This window comes from Aotus nancymaae, unplaced genomic scaffold, assembly GCF_030222135.1.
Source record: "Aotus nancymaae isolate 86718 unplaced genomic scaffold, 86718_ANA_hifiasm-v0.15.2.pri h1tg000022l_1, whole genome shotgun sequence".
In the NCBI taxonomy this organism is placed as follows: domain Eukaryota; kingdom Metazoa; phylum Chordata; class Mammalia; order Primates; family Aotidae; genus Aotus; species Aotus nancymaae.
In genome coordinates, this window is record NW_026988435.1 from 2,772,066 (window position 1) to 2,795,225 (window position 23,160).

General features: G+C 34.7%; 1 protein-coding gene across 3 annotated transcripts in view; it reads right to left on the bottom strand.

Annotated features, from left to right (window-relative positions):
• EPHA6 (EPH receptor A6) overlaps positions 1 to 23,160 on the bottom strand; it is a 991,737-nt gene that overhangs the window by 521,889 nt on the left and 446,688 nt on the right. For all 3 annotated transcript variants that reach the window (XM_012474152.2, XM_012474154.2, XM_012474153.2), the window contains one exon: positions 4,691 to 5,026. In XM_012474152.2, coding sequence (XP_012329575.2) covers positions 4,691 to 5,026 — 336 coding nt within the window. The remainder of the gene's footprint in view (positions 1 to 4,690; positions 5,027 to 23,160) is intronic.

The following is a 23,160-nucleotide window of genomic DNA, read 5'->3' on the forward strand; positions in this document are numbered from 1 at the left end:
TTCAAAGTCAGTTTAATTAGTTATTACTGCTACAGCATGTACATGAAATCTGCAATCACTCTGTGATCCTAAGGCAGACCTATACAGAATGGTCACTCAAGGGCAGAGATAAGAGTGCTGAGTGTATTTTTTTAAGATGCCAATGAATTGGACAACTTGCTTCTGACAATAATTGCTTTAAAGACCCTTTAGCAAATATCAGCAGAACTGGTTTGTAATTTACCATGTCTTTCACTTTGAACATGGCCCCTAAAGGTTTTTGCACATGTCAGGATATCTACAAACACAATTTGTTTCAGGTTGACTATCCATGAAAAACGTTTCCTTTACTGTCTAAAACCTGAATAGTTACTGTTTCCGAACTACACAATCTTAGTTTTCCTATCATGCCCTGAAGATTAAAATCAAATGTCTTCTTCACATTGCTTTCTTGTTTTGCTCTCCACATGAAACACCTTTCAAGACCATTTAAATAAACTACGAAAACAGAAGGTTGCAAATATAGCTCTTAGAAATTGTAGAAGTCAATTAAGATTTATTGCAAAGGTTCCTTATTATGAAAGTCATAGTTTTAACTCTATAATCTTATTTATCCAACCACAGTCGGAATAATCAAAGAATGTTTCTTGTAACTACATCTAAGTGGTTCTAAGTGATTTTAAACTTTTTTTTACATTTGTTTAATTATAAACAGAACAAACAATTAAGCCAGGTTTGTTTAATGTGGTTTTCTTGGTATTTCTTAAATATGAGAAAAAATATATATACATAGTCACCTACATGAAAGAAAAGGCAAACTGATGCCAATTTATTTCATATCTATCTTCACGTTTGACAATGTGCATACATAGAGTAGGAAAAAAGTAAATTGTCTATATTTTTTGGTCTCTAATATTTTTTCTATACTCATGTAAGTATGAACTCATGAGCAATGTTATTAGTCTGACCTTTTTTTCCTATGTGTGGTCCTGGAAAAATTCCAGCATCTTCTGATAAGTGGCTTCTTCTTTAAATTGTTGCAGCTATTTGCAGACACCCATCCATTTATCCAAATTTTAGATGAACTCTTCAGTTCCTTCTCCATATTCTGTTGTACTTCTATGATACGCTATCTTATACATGATCAGCCTCTAATTCCTCCATTAACCAACCTTTGCTTGGTTCCTTCCACTCAGAATTATTTCCCTTATTCCAGCCTCGTTTTACTTAATCACTTCTATTCATCCCCCAGAGCAGAACTTAATTCGAATGTTGTTTCTTCAGTAAGATGGCCCCACACCTTATCCTCCAGATTTGGAGAATATATGCTTTCAGAGCACCCTAGGCTTCTCCTTAGCAGTACTTAACGACAGTACTAACTACAGGTTTGAGAAATGACTAGCTTATTATCTGCCTCTCACCAGACTTTAAAGTACAAAAAGGCTCACTCACTATCATGTACAAGGAATACACTAAAAATATGTTAAATAAATTGAAAGTTTATGAATAACACATCACATTTCCATTTTTGTGTAAAAACGCACAGACTTCCGCTTTAAGAGGAAAACCTCCTTAGCTCATTTTTTACCACAAGGCACACCCAATATGTAACCTACAGATAAGAAGGTAAACCATTTTACTGTTGTCCTCTCAGTCTAATGAAATCATAATGTCTTAGCAGATAACTTTTGCAATTGTCTCTTAAATAGTTAAAAGAGAATTCCCAAAGATACTCCAAGGTGGAGTGATGGGAAATTATTTCCTCTATTTGAAGCAATACAATTATTTTAATTAAGGCTTGAACAAAGTGGCATCAGTTGAAAGTCTATTCTGAAACATTCAGTTTCTATAAATTCCTTTTAAATTCAATACTACACTCTGATTCCTTTGGATACAGAAGGAATATCTGATAGATCCACAGACTGAATTAGTTCATAACATTACCCTTACCTGGAGTATTTGCATTTTCGCAGATGTGATTCTCTAACTTCAGAATTTCAGGCACAAGAGGGGGCCTTCTTGGTATAAAAATTATAACATGGAAGTAGATGTTCATATTTAAGCCTGATCATAATATTTTATTAGTATACGTGACAATATTTTAGTTGGTTTAGGACCTTTATGTACTTTCAAATAAAATCTATTTTGATTCTTTTTAAAATATTTATACCTAAAACAAAATCAAATTAAATTAACAATAATCATTTCTTAATATTCAACAAAGATAAATGATTGGAATGGATTGTTTAATGACATTATTCTTCCAGAATATGTGGTTTCAGTATATGGATTCCATCTGTTATTTCATGATTGATACATATCTTTTTTCCATATAGCAACATACTTTTTTTTTTTGAGACCGAGTTTCGCTCTTGTTACCCAGGCTGGAGTGCAATGGCGCGATCTCGGCTCACCACAACCTCCGCCTCCTGGGTTCAGGCAATTCTCCTGCCTCAGCCTCCTGAGTAGCTGGGATTACAGGCACACGTCACCATGTCCAGCTAATTTTTTGTATTAGTAGAGACGGGGTTTCACCATGTTGACCAGGATGGTCAGCAACATACTTTTAATAAACTATCCCATTTTAAAGTGAAAAACAACTCATATTTTATCTTTTTGATATGCAGAGATGTGAACTAAATATACTCTTTTGTAATCCTAGAATGAAAGGCTGCTGTATGTATGAAATTATGTAAGCATATTTACATATTTATTTTATTTAAAGTGACATATTGATTTTGTCCTGAAATTAAATTTTTTTCCCTATAGCTAAAAGTTGTTGTACTAGATTGTTTTTTTTTGATAAGGTGGTGGCAATAAAAATCCTTAGAAATCATTTGCTAAAGCAAAGAGGAAGAGAAAACCCTCATCTGCTTTATGTTGAATGTATATTTGACAAGATTTTGTTGTTACTAAAGGAAAGAGGAAAAGAAAAGAGAAAATAGAAATTCTATTTTGAATAACCATAAAGCAAATTATATGATGTGGAAATATTTGCTAAATGAAGAGGAAAATTACATAGTAAATACAAAGACTATGAGTGTACAATATTATATGGCTTTATTTATTAGAGGCATTTCTGAAGATTATCAGCCAAGTGAATTTACGTATAATATTTTGGAACACTAAGAAATTGATATTGGTCTAATCCATAGGGCTTGTGTGTGTGTGTGTATGACATTTATCATGTACATAGCATCAGTTAACTATCACCATAATCAAGACATACAACTATCCTTACAGTACTCCCTCCTTCTAACATCTAAGCCCTGGCAACCACTAATCTTTTTTCCATATCTACAATTATATCAAAAATATTATATGAGTGGAATCATACAGAATGCATCCTTTTGAAATAGGTTTTTCACTCTGTAAAGTGCCATTGAGGTTTATTCAAGTTGTGTGTGAATATTTCATGCATTTTTATTTCTGAATATTATTCCAATACATTCAAATCAATGTATTTTATTTTAAAATCACCATATGCTGCCTTTGTGTATATTATGCTGAACTGTCTTTCTACACACTCATATGTTGAGGTTACAACCCCTAGGACCTCAGAATCATACTGCATTTAGAAATGGAGACTTTAAAGAGCAATCAAGGTAAAATGGGATCATATGAGTGGGTCCTAATTCAATATGACTAATGTCCTTATAGGAAGAGAAGATGAGGAGATTAGATATAAAGAGGACAGACCATGTGAAGACAAGGAAGAAGATGGCCACCTACAAACCAAGGACACAGGCCTCAGAATAAAATCAACACTTGCTGACAACTTGATTCTTCTAGCCTGCAAAGCTATGAGAAAATAAATTGTCTGTTGTTTACGCCACACAACCTGTCTTATTCGTTATGCCTGCCTTAGCAACAAATGCAGTGTATAAGAATAGTTTTATCTTTATAAATTTGTCTCATATGTGTTCATTTATAATACTTTCTGCTATAATGCAATAACTTGTGTGCTCATATAATTTATGAACACTTCTCAAAAGGAGTTTTTAAAAATCTCTTAAGCGTTTCCTGTTTCCTGCTCTGCAATGTAATTATGTTATAATTATGTGGAATTAAAGAGAGTATAGTCTTGTAAAAATCATAGGAGTGTTTGTGCCTGACCATATTGTAGCAAAAATCTATGATGTTATAAAGAGAACATTTCACTGAATTCATCAGATTTCTGAACAGCTTAACTACTTTTCACAGACTTCACATAGATTATGGCATTTGAACACATTTCTAAATTTTTCTGCTATTTAGAGTGGATCACAATTAAATATGTTGGCTGGAATGCTTTTATAATATAGACACGAATTATAATTTTAAAATTATTACTATTTGCTTTATGACATGCAAAAGGGATGGCAGCGTAAGTGGGGCAATTGAAATTCATTCATTTAATAACATTTTATTGATTTCTGACTTCTATTGGTGAGTAATATGGACTTACTCAAGATATGTTGTTATGCGAGTATATAAAAAACATGAGTACATAAACATTAGAGGGAAGCATTTCACCTTATTAGTCATACTATTGAGAAGTAATGTAAAAACATATTTCTGATTTTAGAAAAGAACAACAACCAGAGAATTACCTCTGCAGTGTATAATGTACATGACTGCACTGCACCTACAGTGAATATAGACCCCTGAGGGATATTACGCTTCAAAAGAAATTATGGGTCTGTTTTGAGAGAACAGCAGTGGAACTTACCATCTTGATCCGTGGTCACTGTAATAGCTGTGAATGGCTTGGGAGAAAAACTCAACTCAGAAACTCCATTCATTGCTTCTATTTCAAAGGTGTAATTCACGTGAGACACAAAGTCAAGTACTATCACGGAACTGTTGATCAGGCCCGTATGTCTTGGGATGAAGCGGAGTCCTCCACCACAGTCCTCACACTGGCTGGTGTCTAAGCCACATTTCTTACAGATTACACTGTATGTGAGATCTTTTCTCCCTCCTGTGTCACTTGGTGGGCTCCATTCCAAAATAAGGGCTGTTTCATTGAGGTTAAAAACCACATTCCTAGGAGCTGAAGGTGGCCCTAGAGAAAAGCAATTAAAAAACATATGTACATGTATAGGACAATGAATTATCGTGTTAAATTGAAAACGTCATTCATAAACACCTGTTGGTCTTTTATATTTGTTTGAATTCTTTTTCTAATGGGATCTATAATGATCATATGGTTAAAATAGTTCATTAAGTCTAGTAAGGAAGGAGTATTGAGGAATAAAGATGATCTATACCTTAAATTTTTGGAGTATGAAATTCAATATTTAATATAAAAATCAGCATATCTTAAAACATATGGTAATTACACTTTTTAAACTATACTAAAACATATATCAAAAATTATTTTAAATTATGATAGCTTTAATTATATCTCATTAATTATATCACCATTTTCAAAATTTGAAAAAAAAAGTAACATACATATACAAAACACACTGTGGTTTTTCAGTCTTTTTACTATAATTGGTATATAGATAAAATCCCCATTCATTGCTTCTGAAAATCACTAAGAATTTGTTTTCCAAAAAGTTGAGAATAAATGACCATAAAGTTAAGGTGAACAGACAATTTGGAAAAAAGGAAAAAGAAATGAAAATTAAAGGCAACAAAAGCCTTTTCTTAAGTCTTTGTCAATTTGATGAGATAAAAGCATTATATGGAAGGGATAAAAAGGGGCCACAGACAAGAAATGATGGTAAGACTTTCATTTAGAGTAAGTTTACTAAACACAAGTAAGTGTGTCCTTAAAAGTAAGTATGGCCCTAAGAGACCCACACAATTCTTTTATTTATCATAAAGACCTCAAAAGCCAAGTCAGTCCTAAGGAGGGAATGAGCATCTTCTTCAGTTTTTCCACAAAGATCACACTGCATAGAGTACTTGGTAGCTTACTTTAATTCTTCCAGCCTTCCCTTAAAATTGTGTGAATAATCCTATATACTTATCCGAGTCCTTCAAGCCTCAGTTTCATTATGTTCACTGAACAGATATTACCTGAATGTCTTCCAGGTGCCAGACGCTGCGCTAAGTACTGTATGTGAAAAATCACAGAATCCATATTGCTGTGATTATACTTATGAGAGATATTTAGAAAAATAATGTATTGTATAAATGACTGGTCAAACAACATTCATGCCATGTTTTAGAGGGCTTCGTTTAAAAAAATCTAAACCAATTCTCTAACTTTTGTTACCTAGAAAATCTGCTTTAAGAGTGGAAAGGAATGTCTCCCTAACATTCCCTCCTAGAAATAAATGCAAGTTTTGATAAAATCTCCTTTTGGATTTCAAACTAAAGCCATTCATTAATTAAATATTTTATTTAGTGCCTATTATGTGGCAGATACTCTACTACGTCTTGGGCTTTCAGAGATAAGACATGGTAGACATTATTTCTGCTTTCTTATTTACATTTTAGTAGAGTGGCTAGATACATTTAAACAGATGAATAAAATTCAAATCATAATGAGTGCAATTACAAAAATTAGGACAGGTGCTGAAATGAAATCAATCAGGGGGACCCCTGTTTTAGGTAACATTCTGAGAAAGCCTTGTAGAAGTGGTAAGGAGAACGTGTGGAGGGGTGGAAAGAGTATCAGGAATAGAAAGTCTGCCTTCTTGTCAAGAAAGATCTTGAAATAATCATGAAACTGTCAGAAAGTCACTGTAGCTAGACTGCAGAGAAAAATGCATGAAGCAAGTTTTAAGAAACAGGAAGAGACTAGATAACGCGGGACTGCTAGGCTCATTGGGATGAGTCTGGATAGTTTTCTTTTTTTTCTTTATATATACATGTATTTTACTGCACTTTAAGTTCTGGAGTACATGTGCAGAACATGCAGGATTGTTGCATAGGTACATATATGGCAATGTGGTTTGCTGCCTCCATCCCCTCATCACCTATATCTGGCATTTCTCCCCAGTTATCCCTCCCCAATTCCCTACCCCCCCACTGTCTCTCCCCTAGTCTCCCCTAACGACCCCAGTGTGTGATGCTCCCCTCCCTGTGTCCACCTGTTCTCATTGTTCAACACCCGCCTATGAGTGAGAACATGTGGTGTTTGATTTTCTGTTCTTGTGTCAGTTTGCTGAGAATGATGGTTTCCAGATTCATCCATGTCCCAACAAAGGACACGAACTCATCATTTTTTATGGCTGCATAGTATTCCATGGTGTATATGTGCCACATTTTCCTTTTCCAGTCTATCATTGACGGGCATTTGGGTTGATTCCAGGTCTTTGCTATTGTAAACAGTGCCACAGTGTTCTATGTACAACAGGAACAGACCTCAGCTAAGCGACCTATAGGTATATCACCTAGAAATGCAATGAATCATTTTTCTAAAAAGTTGCCGAGTGCCATCCTTTATGCCATATCATGTTTCATAGGGTTTACAGAAGCATCTACCTTCAGAAAGGCAAATGTGAAGGGGATTATAAACTAGAGAACAGAGATAAATGTAACTTTTTACCTCCAACCTAGACTTATGTCTAGGAGAAAGATTCATTATCATTATCATAATAATGTTTTCCTACAGAATGACATATTCATATTGTTGGTCTTTTATTTATAATGGAAAACATGAATTATTATTCACTTATATTTTCATGCTAGGAAGAATGTTATCAATTATGTTATGGGAGTCTACAAGTATATAACTGTCCGCCTGGAGATACTTAAAAAAAAAAAGAAGGCTGACACCCTTCTTACTCAAGGGCCCTCATACCAATTTGCATGACGATTAAATAGCTTTTTAATTGCTGTTAAATTATGCCAGCTAAACTGTGATTTCATGCAAATATTAAGCTGTAATGACATGCAGTGAATCATTTGCTGAGATTTAGAACCTGGAACAAAGAGAGACTATTAATTCTAATCCTCAGATTCAACTAAATTGTGTGTCACTGGGCTTTTATGAATGTATCCTGATTGCTTTGTTATCATTAATGAATTATACAAACATTATGTGACACATTGAAAAAATAACGTGGCAGCAATAACACTTTGGGAGACATCTGTATTGAAAACTTTCAGGTATTTCCTTATGTTGTTTTGTTTATTTAAAAGAAACAAATAATTCACATAGAAAGAAAACAATCTTCAGGCCTCACCCTCCAGACTGACTTTATAAGAAAAGGGCAATTATTCTGATTTGAAACCAGTTGTTTTTCAAGTCCATCATATAATAAATTTTATCTACAAACTACAATTTAATTTCTATTAGGTGTGTTACAATTTTATTTTCCACTAGTTGTGTTTCAACTAGAAAACACTTTTCTTTTGCTTTGATTTGAAGGTTCACTTTATAATTTTAAAGAATAAAGGAATAGTGTTCTACCAGTAAAACTTATGAGATGCTTGCAACAAGGCTGTCTCTTCCCTTACCAGAAAAACATTTGTCCCGGTAGGCTCAATCTTCCTCTCAGAGTAGCAGAGATCAGGTGTGCTGTAATTTTTGTTTTGTTTTATTTCATTTAAGTTCTTAATGTAAATTGCTTTTAAACATAACTGTATTTCTTAAAATACGTCCTATGCAATACTTCTAGTCCCATGAAGTATCACACAAAAATCAGTTTGTTGTTCAAATAAGACTCTTGTGGTGAACTGATGCTGAAACAAAAGTAATACTATTTGCTTCACTTTGTTGAATCCAACATTTCCCAAAAGTTTGTTCATAGAATCTTATTTTCCAAGGAGCATCTAGAGGAATACTAGCATTCTGCAGAACATACTTAAATAAAGGTTGACACAGAAGAAAAAGCTGAAGGGCCATATTTCGGTTGTTGCATCAACTGGCACAGATTTATGTTTCACGTTTATAATTGTAAAAATACGTTAACACATAAACAACCAGGGAGATTTTTCATATGGACTGAAGAGTGACTCTTCACCCAGTAAGTCCATAGCTAATTATACTTTGCAGAGGTACTTTTTAAAATCTTAAGAATAATAAAAATTTCATCTAAATACCTGAAGATACCAAGTCATGAAAGGCGACTGCCTATTAAGCTATGTTTAATCAGTTCTTAAGTTACTGCCTTTGTTAATTTAATGACTGCCAAGAATGCAGTACTACGGTTTATTAACAGGATATAAATTTATTCATATTTCTGACTTTAAAAATGAGAGAAAAATAGTTCTATCCTAATCTGTGTCAAAGACAAGATTAAAAGAACACACTGAACCATTTAAAGATGCTTAGATAAATGCTTTTATGTATCAGTAAGATTGCAGAATTAAGAAAAATAAGTGCATAGGTGGAGATAAAAAAGCATATCCCCAGACATTAATATTGTACTGAAAATATAAGTTGTCAGCAATATATATAGACAAAATTTTAAACTATAAAAGTCATTTCATCCTTTGAATCTTCACTATTGATTTTATCTTTAATCTACATCCATATGGTTAATCTGATATCCTTCCTATATAATCTTTAAAAAATGTATTTAATAGGAGCATCTGTAAAAGAATTTTGTATTTTCTTTCTCTAAATCACTTCTTGCTCTATCTATAGGTTTTGTTTATTAAATATTTTCTATTTGGAAATGAATGACAATCATAAAATTGGAGCTCCACCTCAGCACAGGAAGGAAACATATGAGTATATTCAGATGAAGAAATGAGGTTCAGAAAAGTACATTAATCACATAAAGTTTATGCAGTTCATTAGTGGTAGAATGATACCTACTATTCATCTGTTTAGATTTTTAAAAACTCTATTACATCATATTCAGCCTATAGATAGAAAATCTGACAAATAAATATCAAAATGTACAGTTGGCCCTTGAACAGCATGGATTTTGAAGTGCATGGGTCTACTTATATTTTCAGTAAAAGTTGAACCAAGTATGCTTGCTTCTCCTGCCTGCCCTTTCACCTCCTCCACTTTTTCTGCCTCTGCCACCCTTGAGACAGAAAGAGCAAAGCCCCCTTTTTCTCCCCATCCTCAGCTTACTCAACCCGAAGACAATCAGAGGGCAGACCTTCATCATGATCCACTTTGACTTAATAGTAAATACATTTTATCTTTCTTTATGATTTTATTAATAACATTGTCTTTTCTCTTGCTTACTTTATTCTAATAATATAAATGTAATACATATAACCTACAAAATGTATTAATAAACTGTTTATATTCTCATTAGACTTTTTGGTCAACAGCAGGCTATCTGTAGTTAAGCTAGGGGTGAGCCAAAATTTAGATGCAGATTTGCAACCACAAGTGTTGGGTGGATTGGTATCCCTAACCCCCATGTTGTTCAAGGGTCCACTGTATTTTATATAGTTTTTCTGTTTTCAAAGTATTGTCAAATACACATTTTCAAAACGTACAAATTAGTGACTGATTATTGCCTTCCTATAAAAGACTCCATTAAATAATGCTCTTAGAGGGTTTAAATAATTTTATATACAGAAAAGCAATTGAAACTTAAGTTTTCAAAGGAAATATTACTCAAAATTCAGGAGTATGCACGCTTTAAATCTTTTGCATTCCATACAGCAAAATGGATTGCTTCTGATTCTCTTCAATATGCTTGCACCTACTTTCAGTAATTAAGTTGATGTCTAAAACAATTCTTGTTATGCATTAATGTTTTCATAGTCCCTTCAATCAGGACTCAGATAACTTTTAGAAGCTATTTTATTTTTAAAATTAATAGTTCAAGAAAACAAAAAAATGTAATAGACCAAACACCATTCATTTCCAGAATAAAACCTAAATGTCTCACTTTTGTTACGACTGCCTTCATACCAGGCCCCAGTCCATCCCTTAGCTTCTTGCTCCCTTTTGCTGCATCTCAGTGCCTTTGTACATACTGTTCCTAAATTGTCTTTACCTCCTTTTGCTCTTTGAAAGTTTCCTGTTCATCCTTCACATTCTGATTTAGTTGTTACCTCCTTTGTGACAACTCGTTTCTATCTTGTGTCAGAACTGATCACTTTTATATCTTGTAAGCAGGTATTGAAAAAAATACAGCTAACTGTAAGGAGTGTGCCTAATATTTCACATGACTTAATTAACTCAGTCATCACAATAACCCTAAAAATGGTTATTAATGTCCCCATTTTACAGAAGAGACGATTTACACTTAGCAAATAATGCACATATTACACTGAAGTATTTGTGTTCATAGGCACAAGTCTGCTAATCTAGCTTGAACTAAAGGTAATGTGTTTTAACAAAAGAAATAAATGCAATGTATGGTTTTCTGCAATTCACTAAGAATTATATTTCACATACAACAAATTTTGACAAGTATTTGAAAGCAGATAATTCACGGTTGTAATTTTTGTAAGACCCTAGTGTTACTCTTTAAGAATAGATCTACATTACATGAAAATTGTCTGAAGTAGAAGGGAATGTTTACATTATGAAAACTGAGGTTAACTAAAAAAGACCCATAAGAGAATAGGGTGCCACCATCTCTTTACCCATTCAGAGAGAATAAAAATTTCTCAAAATACAGTTCTCTAGACACTTGAAAGCCTGAAAAGTAAACATTTGAATCCTTAAGTTTCTATGCCATAGAGCATGTACATAATTTTAGCTTGGGAAATTTCCAATACAGTTGCTTTCAACTATCCTTATCAATGCAGGAAGAAAACCTCAATATTAGCCCATAGAATAACTAATTGTAATAATTACGTAAATGTATTATAGATATGCAGATCAATAGTAAAAGTAAACATAATCACATGAATGAAAAAGAGAACACTTAAATATGAATAAAATGAGGACCTGGCCTTAGATTTTTTGAGTTAAACATTATCCAGTTTCCCTAATACCATGAAAAAATCATGCATACGTACATATGCCCTTTTCAATGGTTGAGTCAATTACTTTTAGACAGGCATCAGTTAGGGATGGAAAAGAAAAACATGAAGAGTCCAAGCACTTTCATAATTTCAGAGGCAGAAGCAAAACAATGAATGAATAAATTCAAGCAAATTAATAAACTTTTTTCAAAATGCCTAACATTGTAGCAATAATGATGGATGTTCTGTTTCAAATTACGGATGATTCTTGGTAATGGTCTGTTTTGTACAAACAAATGATAATGAGTGGGATAATTCTTTGTGAGTTCCAACTGTAGAGGTCAGGAATAAAGTCACACTGGCAAAAAGCAGTAACACGATTCTCCAGCATCGGCAGAATGGCCACCTAATGATTCTTCTTATAGAGAAAACTCTCCCAGATTATTTGATAAAAGAACTTCTGCTGAAATAAAAATTAAACTATATATGTTTAGGCAAACTCCATCAAATTCAAGTGATATCTATCAGTAATCTATAACTAGGGAAACTGGTATTCATTACATATAGGTGTCTATTCAGTAGTGTAAGGGTCATTTTCATTTTAAAAATACAGCATTGCGATATATGGAGTGAATATTTAAAGTTATTTTTTACAGTAAGTCAAGTCTAAAATATAACAGCTTGCTTGAGGTAAAAAAAAAAATCTATCATTGCAATTTCTTCCTTTCTAGGCTCTGCAAAATTGTGAATGCTGCATTTTCTGTACAATGAGTCACCTAAACAATCAGCTGTACTTTTGAATTTCAGTTGTGAGATGGAAAAGCAAGGGGGCCAGAATCGTTTTCTTCATATAAAACTAACACTTAAAAATAAGAGAGGAAAAAAAGTAAAGAGATGGTGGGGGAAGAAGAGATAACAAACAGAACAGGGACACCTGGATTATGAGTTTCCTGAGCACACCAGAAGCGGCGATGTGGCTAAGGCAGCTGAAAAGATGTAGGAACGCCTCTCCACCTACACCTCAACCAGTATTTGCTCTATGCAGAGTAAGAGTGAGAGAATAATAATTATCTGAAGTGGCCAGTTATTCCAGCAATAAAGAAACCATGCTTTACACTGTTAGCCTTAGAGCAAATGTGAATTCAAGTTTTGTGCTTTCTTCCCAATCACTGTCACTGTATATCAAATACAAAGACTTGAAATTTATCTTTGTATTAAGAATGAAGTTGTAACAAAATGTTTTCACTTGCAGGTGTTTATTTGATTGCATATTTAGATGATCAAAGCAACACAAAACAAAATCCTAAGGGTATGCATTAGAATTACCCATATGTATGATTTACATTTTATGTTTGAACTTTTCTAGGTAGGTAACATAAATATTTGCTAAATGTGTTAATCTTCAGCACCTGTTCATTAGTTTTAAAAGACAATTTCTCTATTGATTTAAATGCATGAAAAACATCAAGGTAAAAGTGCTAAGATCATGAAAAGCTTTTTCTAACCTCTCATTCACCCACCTATTAGACTCTGACTTCACTCCTCTCCATCCTCTCACACTCTGTGTTTTCTGCTTGACAAGTACTTTTTTTAATAACTCGATTTGCCTACTTTGTTTCTCAACCTTAGTGACAATTTTTCCCTTTTGGCCTGGAAAAGTCATGGACAGTTATTTTGATAACAGACTTCCTAGCAGGTAGCAGGGTCTCCTGTACTCCAAACTGCTCCCAGAGGCAGCCCTTATTGACCAAGACCTGATAGTGTGGAGTGTCCTCCACAGCTTATTCTTTAAAGTACAGAGCACACATGAATGGCTCACCTGAGAAAGGAAGTTAAGAGGATATTAAACAGATTAAAATATTAGAGAACACATTCAGCATTTCTTTTAAAATTTCTTATTCCAAATCTTTAAAATATATTTTTCAGTTTATGTGAAAGACAGACAATGAAATTTTTTAAAAAAGAAAACAACAATAACAAAAGGAAAAACAAACAGGTCCAAGCCTGCAGGTACGTAGCTGACATAACTGGAATAACTGGATGAAGATCCAGACTACTGGAGAAATCCTGGTAAAGTTAGAGTTGGACAGGGAGACACACACAAGCCTGGACCTTGGATGTCCTTAGATTGACTTATAATTTTGGCAAAGAAGGGCTGTAGATGTGAAAGGCTCTAAGCAGCAGTGGGAATATGATCAAAGTTTTTCATTATTGTGGCTGTTCTTTTAGAAATAATACTTTCTAACAATTTGGAAGATATTTAGAAAGGATGGAAGACTAAAGGAAGGAGACTTTCTAGGATATTATTAAATTAGCCCAAAGGAAAGTTGAGAGTTTTGAGTAAAAGGATAAGGCCAGGAATTTACAAGAAGGAATAGACAGTAGAACTGAAAGGCTATTTCAAGGTCAGGAGTACGGGTTATGACTTAAGCTTCACGGCCTGGAAAGGGATTGATGAGGATTCATCAGGACACAGAAACAAAAGCTAGGCTGGGTAAGCAGGCTGGGGGAGAAAGCAGTAACATTGGCTATGACAGGTTCAGCTTGAAATTATTAGTTATTCATTCATCAGGTACTTAGCGTCTACTATATGCCAGGTACCTTGCAGTCTACTGTATGCCAGGTACCTTGCAGTCTACTGTGGATAGAATGACAATAAATGAGGAAGCAGGTATATAAATAAACCAAGTATTTTTAAAGAATGATATAATTTATAAAAAATAAAACACAATGACATAAAAAAGAGTAACTGGGAGGAATTTTATTTTGAGGGGGGCAGTCAGGAAATGCCTGTCCTAAAAGCTGGTATTTGCTCCTGAATAGCAAAAAGAAAACCTAAGGAAGGAGACCTAAAAGGGATAGCATTTCAGTAGAGGAACCTGTGGGTACTGAGAATGAAAACAAGTTCAGCATGTTTGAAGTCCAGGAGTTTAGTAATCAAGAAGAGTATGCCATAATATAAGTCAGAGTTGCAGGCAGGTTTCCACAGGACATACAGGTTGTCAGAGCCCAGAATCAGTTGGATAGAAGACTTTGCACTTCAGGAGAGAAGACTGAGATGCTGATAGAAATATGGGCAACATCTATCTACAGATGGCATTTGAAATTATAGGAGATAGGAGAACATGTGAAATGTAAGAGGGCGATACAAAGAACATGGGAAAATTTAACATTTAACAGGTGAGCAAAAGAAGAAAAATCATCAATGGTGGTAAACAAAATGATCAGAAAATTAGGAGGGAGAAACGGAGATGGCCATGTCTTAGATTAAAAGGGAACAAGAAGTTTTAAGTAAAAGAGAATGATCAACAGAGATAAGTGTCACGAATAACAGGACAAAAATGTTTCTAAAACTAAATGTCAGTGAAGATCATTGGTGGGTGAATTTTTCTTACGCAGTTTACTAGATGTAGTAGAAACAAAACATACTTGCAGTAGAGTGAATGGGAACATCTAAATGCAGTAAAAAGCAAAATAAAAGTGAAAGTAGACATAGCCAATGATGACTATTTTTCCAAGTATTTGCTTTAGAGGAGAGAAAAATTGGACTGGGAGTATTTCTTTTTAATGATGAAACCTGAAAAATATATATATATAATATATTCTATATATGTCTCACATTCAAAGCTAATCCTTCCCATTGTTGGGGGGTGATCTGATCTTCCTATTTTCTGTTAGGCCTGGCTGTTATTGCTTATCTCCTCTCCTTTTTGCTTCTACTCACTCCTTCCTTAGAACCTGCATATATATATATATATATTTATATTATACAGCTTATATATATATTTATATATATACAGGTTATATATATATATATATATATACAGGTTATATATATATAAAATAGAGGTTATATATATACAGGTTATATATATATATACAGGTTATATATATATACACATACAGATTTTATATATATATATACACACACACACACGCATACATACAGGTTATATATATATATACACACATACAATTTTTATATATATATACAGGTTTTATATATATATATACAGGTTTTATATATATACAGGTTATATATATATATATACAGGTTATATATATATATATATAGGTTTTTTATATATATATATATATTTATATATAGGTTCTAAGGAAGGAGTGAGTAGACACAAAAAGTCAGGAGAGGAGATAAGCAATAACAGCCAGGCCTAACAGAAAATAGAAAGATCAGATCACCCCCCAACAATGGGAAGGATTAGCTTTGAATGTGAGACATAATTTTCTTTAGACTGTAGCTATTTGAGACACCTAATAACTCTTATGTGAATAAATCAGGATTATCAAATAAAATGACATCCATCTCTACAAACCCAAAGAAATTTATAAAACGCTTACAAATTTCTGTGTTGTACTAGGAAAGTTTTGGGTTTGTTGCTGTTGTGTTGAGAAAAGCCCTAAGGAACAGGGCTTTTTAGCATCCTTAAAATCTTATTATTTCTATGATCACCTCCTATATCCATTGATGAAATCTTCACCTTCTAGGCCATTTACTGGCCAAATATTTTGGTTACTCATTTCCACAATTTTAGTTCTTCATTTTTTAATCAGACATTCAAAATGGTTTCATCACACACTTGAAAATTTTGGTTTCTTTTCTCCCTACCCCTGAAATCAAAAAAATGCTTCCTTTTAAATCCCTAGAAGGTTCTCTGAAAGCACTGTTTTAAATGCTAAGATTCACCAAGACACCAGAAAGTGATGGGGAAGACTGATGATCTAAATTCCAATCCTTAGATAATATGCCATTAGAATAAAGGAAATAAAGAATGGCAAATTCATAGAAATACACTATATAGGGTGGAGAGAATGTATGTCTATTAAAATTTTGCTACTGTTTGTGGTTAATGGAAACAAAAAAGGTTAACTGCTTGTTCGATTCCTGGCCCCAAAAGTTCTGTATCTTGCTGGACTTACCATGAACCTCTTAAGTATAATTGTTCAACAACCTTTTAACTTGTCATTTTCCTGATTTTCTTCCCCAACAATCTCATCTTTTAAGTTTTAGAAGACATAATGCTTTGAAGTTTATGATACTTCCTTTTTTTTTTTTTGCATATAACTGCTAGGGTCATTCCGTCCTAGTCAACATATAATTCTGAATATTTCACTGCTATTGCTAGAGTAGGCAGCTAGGCAGACATGAACAGAGCAGGAAAGGGCACTCCACCCCAGGAATGTCAGGCAACCACCAGGTGATGGTCAGGTGGCTGTTAAATTCTCCCTCTAAAATAATAATTGGTGGCAGCAGTGCCAGGGAACAGCAGTCTACCAACAGATAGAAAATACTGGAAGCTGGTGATCAGCAGCTTACCAATAAGATCTCAAGAATTGGGCAAGTGGGCTCAAGCATGTGCATAAGCAGGAAAATTGCGGAGTTTAACTGGTATACAATCTATCCTTAGGAATGCTCAATTAGTAATAAAAAAATACCTCAAGTGAGCAAGTGCCCAACTTTAGTAAACACACTGGGCATGTGGCCCCTCCCAAGTGCTGGCAGGCCACTATGCATGAAGAGAGCATGCCCCAAGGGAAGAATCAGAGGAGAAGAAACAGAAACCCCAGAACCATGCCAATGTATATAACCTAAAGTAAAGGGCCAAATGAGGCACCTGGATCTGTCTAGGTGCCCGCTTGGCCCTCTTTCAAGTATACTTTCTTTTGTTCTTGTTCTAAAACATTTTAATAAACTTTCACTCCTGCTCTAAAACTTGCCTTGGTCTCATACTTACTTATACCCCTCTGCCAAATTCTTTTCGTATGAGAAGGTAGGAATCAAGTCGCTACAGGCCCATTGTTGGATTTGCCACTGCTAACAATATCAGATGACAGGCTTAGAGGTGCAGGACTTCATACGTTTTGTGAAAAGGTCTTAGAAATTTAGCATATTATTATTATTATTAGTTTGCTGGAAAGCAAATGATGGAAGCTGCAAAACTGGCATAATAGCATCATGGTAAAATTTCTAATAGTCTGAATTTTAACTTTCCAGACACTGTTTCAAAACAAATTGTTAGAGAACAGCTTTCTTTTTAATTTAACAAACGTTTATTTATGTAGCACCCATTATGTGCAAGGTACCGTTTTATGCAGTTTTCAAATATTAACTCATTTAAATCATTGTGACAACAATATGAAGTATGTATTGTTGTTATAAATACAAATGGTACAACTGAAGTTAAGAGAAGTTAAATAATTTGACCAACCTTCCATATCTAGTAAATGCTTTTGGGGCTCAGAAAATATGGTCCTTTGGCATGTGGAGTGCTTTGAATTAAAAGAAACTACAAGGATTCAGAAATAAACCTCAAAACAAAAATATCTCTCTGACCTTTCCCTGTCCGCCTGTCTCTCTGATCCTCTTTCATTCTCACGGGACCAATAGGGGATTTCTCTAAAGTTTCTTTGTTTAAGGGAACTTCATCCAGAAGAATACATCGTCTTAACAGTCCTTCCCTAGGAATCTTGTCAAATAACCAGGAAAAATCAACCACTAGAGGAAAAAAAAATGACTATTAAGTCATCACCAAACCCAGAAAGACATTTCATCTACTAATCTGAGGGCAGCTCCTAGGGATTACCTGAGATACTTCATCTGCATAATAACACCATTTTTCTTCACACTGAAGGTCTACCCTTCACTTTCTTCAGCACCTCCCTTAGACCTCAGAGAAACTTTCTCCCAGGCCATTGTTCCTGGGGCACACTCATTTCTCCTAAAAATCATTTACTATCCCTCACAATTGTCTCCATGCCCCATTTCCTTTCCCCTACAAAGAGGGTATAGAAACCTCAACCATCTGGACCGTCTATGAGTCTCATATAGAGTCTCACATTTTATATGAGACTTACATTAATATATTTCTACACATTTTTCTCCTATCAATCTGGCTATTGTGAGTACGTATCAGTAAGCATTTGGAGAGGGTGGAAGAGTAGCTTTCCCTTTGCTCCTACAACACCAAGATTCACTGTGAGAAAATCTGGCTTTAAAAGACAGTGAACTCAGCACTAAGCTGAGTCTTTGCCAAACAAAGTAAGCAAGCACTTAAAAAAGTAGCAGAGAGAAGCTTTGAGAATAAAGCCTCCTGTGGCTGGACTAGGAAAACTTGACTAAAGCTCTATATTTCACTTTTCTTTTTGGGGGTTATCTCTTTTGATCCCTGATGACAATGTAGGAGATCAAATTATGTTCCCCAAAATATGACTGTAGGAGACCAGAATATGCCACCCTAAAATATGGCTATAGGAGACCAGAATACACCACTCAAAAATGTGCCGCTTTGGCATAAGGATTATTTTGAGTCAGTTATTTTCAGAAACTGCAGACACAGTAGAAACACTGAAAACAAAGTAGAAATTACTCTTTTCTATGGAAAATTTATATCTACAAAGGAAGTCTCCATTTGTAAGTGTATCTTCCTGTCTCCTCTGGAAGAGAAGGATCACTAAGTCACCAGAAACTCTTACCCATGAAGAAGGCAGTGACTGAAATCAGCATGACAAATCTGATCCTGATTTACTGTGGTTTTACCTCCGCTAAAGGTTTTACTGCTCCCCTACCCAAAACTCTTTCTTTCTTTCTTGCATCTGAAGATGGTATTTAAACCTAAACTCAAAGCTACCTCTTTGAGATTTACTCATTCCCTGGGTATGTTCAATGTATACATGAGGTATACATGTTGATAAATTACTGTTTGCTTTTCTCTTGCTAATCTTTTTGTTACTGGAGTCTGTCCCAATAAGAACTATGAAGGGTAGAAGGAAAATTATTTTTCCTGCCCCATAGCAACAATGGCATGCTGTTTGCTGTCTAAAACTCTGCCCAACAATAACAGAATTAAACCTTTCTTTGCTTCTACTTCATAAAACAAGGTAGCCTAGCATTTCTGAAATATAATTTATGATATCAAACAATAAAAAAGGAAATTAAAAATAAAAGCAAATTCAAATGACATACAAGAAAAGTGGAAAAATACACATATCTGCTTCAACAATGACTGAAAGCTTATCACGTTCATAGACTTTGTCGTAGCCCATATTTATTTTTCTTTGACTAGTCTCTCATTCTGAATAACTCTAACGAAGCCTTCTCAATTACCAACTATGCTACTTTACTAAAGGGTTACACTGATGGGAACTAACTTGTTCCCTCAATTTACCGATCTTCTGTTTATAGCCTCCTAAGAAAATAAGAAGAGATTTTTCTCTATGTCTTAGAAAGCTCCATTCAGTTTCCTACACAGCTTTTGAGTGATACTTGCCTGACAGGACTGTAACTATTTGAAATACCACCAACTACCTAAGCTGTAGTATATTGTCCATAATATATGTAATATTATGCCGAACCATGCAAGGAAGATTACATATGTATAATAATAGCAAGATTTGTCTGCTAAAAACTTTTTTCCATAAGTGAGAAATTACATTCAGAATTTTTCTTTTGTTATTTATAAACTTAAAATATGTTCTTAGGGGGAAAAAAAAAAAACAAAGTAGTAATTTCCTAGGCTGTAATTTTCTGAAGAAAGCAGTCACTTAGCATTTACAATCAGAAAGAAAAATTACATCTACTATTAAATAGCAATAATGAATGTATTACATTTTTATTAAATGTGTTCCATAAAAATATTTTTAAGGGAGTCTATAGGAATGCAGACAACTCTATGAACCGCATCAGTTAAGTTTAAAAAATTGGGACATTTCCATCATTGCCTCTAAGAAATATGTGATATTACCTAAGTCTAGTTTTGCTTCTATGGAAGTACATAAAATAAGCAAAATTTTGGTACCAATGCATCACCAGGAAGGGCAAATGTTCACCTTAATATCTTACGTATGTAATTGACAAATAAAAATAAAAGCAAAAGAAAACAAAGTGGAGAAAGGAAACCCTATTCAATAAATGGTCCTGGGATAATTGGCAAGCCACATGTAGAACAATGAGGCTGGATCTTCCTCTCTTACTTTATACAAAAATCAAGTCAAGATGGATCAAAGACTTAAATGTAAGATCTAAAACGATAAGAATTCTAAAAGATAACACCAGAAAAACTCTTCTTACATTGGCTTAGGCAAAGAGTTCGTGACCAAGAACTCAAAAGCAAATGCAACAAAAATAGAGACAAATAGATGAGACCTAATTAAACTAAAAAGCTTCCGCAAAGCAAAAGAAATAATCAGCAGAATTAAAGGACAACCCACAGAGCAGAAGAAAATATTTGCAAACTAGGCATCTGCCAAAGACTAATATCCATAATCTACAGGGAACTCAAATCAGCAAGAAAAAAACAAATAATCCCATCAAGAAAGTGGGCAAAGGACATGAATAGAGAATTCTCAAAAGAAGATATACAAACTGCCAACAAACATATAAAAAAAATGCTCAACATCACTAATTATCAGGGAAATGCAAATCAAAACACAATGAGATACCACCTTACTCCTGCAAGAATGGCCATAATTAAGAAATCAAACAATCATAGATGTTGGTGTGGATATGGTGAAAGGCGAACACTTTTACACTGCTGGTGGGAACATATGTAGTATAATCACCATAGATAACAGTATGGAGATTCCTTAAAGAAATAAAAGTAGAACTACTATTTGATCCATCAGTCCCACTACTGGGCATACTGGGTATCTACCTACATAGAGGAAAAGAAGTCATTTATAGCAGCACAATTTGCAATTGCAAAATAATATTGAACCAATCCAAATGCCCTTCAACTAATAAGTGGATAAAGAAACTGTGATACACACACACACACACACACACACACACACACATACACACACACATACCCCATAGAATACTACTCAGCAATAAAAAGAAACAAAATAATGGCATTTGTAGCAACCTGGATGGAGCTGGAGACCATTATTCTAAGTGAAGTAACTCAGGAATGGAAAACCAAATGTATATGTTCTCACATAACTGGTGGCTAAGCTATGAGGACCAGCAACATAAGAATGATATAATGGACTTTGGGAACTCGGTGGGGAAGGATGGGAGGATAGAGAGGGATAGAAGACTACACATATAGTACAGTGTACACTGCTTGGGTGATGGGTGCACCAAAATCTTAGAAATCACCTCTAAAGAACTTCCCCATGCAACCAAACACCACCTGTTCCACCAAAACTACCGAAATAAAAATAAAAATTAAATAAAATCAGAATCCTCCAACCTACTGAACAGACCCGCTCATGGCCAAGCAGACCCCAAAGAAATCTAAAAACCGAGATCCCAACTATGATGAGGAGAGGAGAGGCTGGACACACCTCATTATACCTCCTCCTTCACTACCATAAGGCTTTCTTCCCTAAGGGATAAACAGAAGCCAGCCATTCTTAAAGACTCACACAAGGAAAATGTGGCACATATACACCATGGAATACTATGCAGCCATAAAAATGATTAGTTCATGTCCTTTGTAGGGACATGGATGAATCTGGAAACCATCATTCTCAGCAAACTGACACAAGAACAGAAAATCAAACACTGCATGGTCTCACTCATAAGTGGGTGTTGAACAACAAGAACACATGGACACAAGGAGGGGAGCATCACACACTGGGGTCTGTTGGGGGGACTAGGGGAAGGACAGTGGGGGGTAGGGAGGTTGGGGAGGGATAACATGGGGAGAAATGCCAAATTGCCATGTACCTATGCAACGACCCTGCATGATCTGCACATGTACCCTAGAAACTAAAGTACAATATATATATTATAATTATAATTCAGTATCAATGAGAAACTGTTTTGCCAAAGCCAATGAATTTAAAGTTTCTCTCAAAATCCCTTGAATGCCCTTATGTTCCTGGCTGTAGCCTTTACCGTAGTGTGCTATTAGACAAGTCTTTCACACTCTGTTTTCTCATCTGTAAAACAGTGATTACAGTATCTATCACATATAGTCATGGACATTTTACTTGGGACAATTTAGAAATTCCTTATACTTAGTAAAAGTTTAATGAAAGATTTTTTTCCTTAAAAAAAAAAAGACCCGAGGCGAGTGGATCACGAGGTCAAGAGATCGAGACCATCCTGGTCAACATGGTGAAACCCCGTCTCTACTAAAAATACAAAAAATTAGCTGGGCATGGTGGCGCGTGCCTGTAATCCCAGTTACTCAGGAGGCTGAGGCAGGAGAATTGCCTGAACCCAGGAGGCGGAGGTTGTGGTGAGCCGAGATTGCGCCATTGCACTCCAGCCTGGGTAACAAGAGCGAAACTCCATCTCAAAAAAAAAAAAAAAAAAAAAAAAGACTCAGACTGAGGCTGCCCCTCCCTTTCTGTGGTTTAGATATAAGGAGGAACCAACATTCCTTCCCAATAAGAGGCCGCCAACCACAGAGCAGTTCTGGCTAGTCGAGAGTA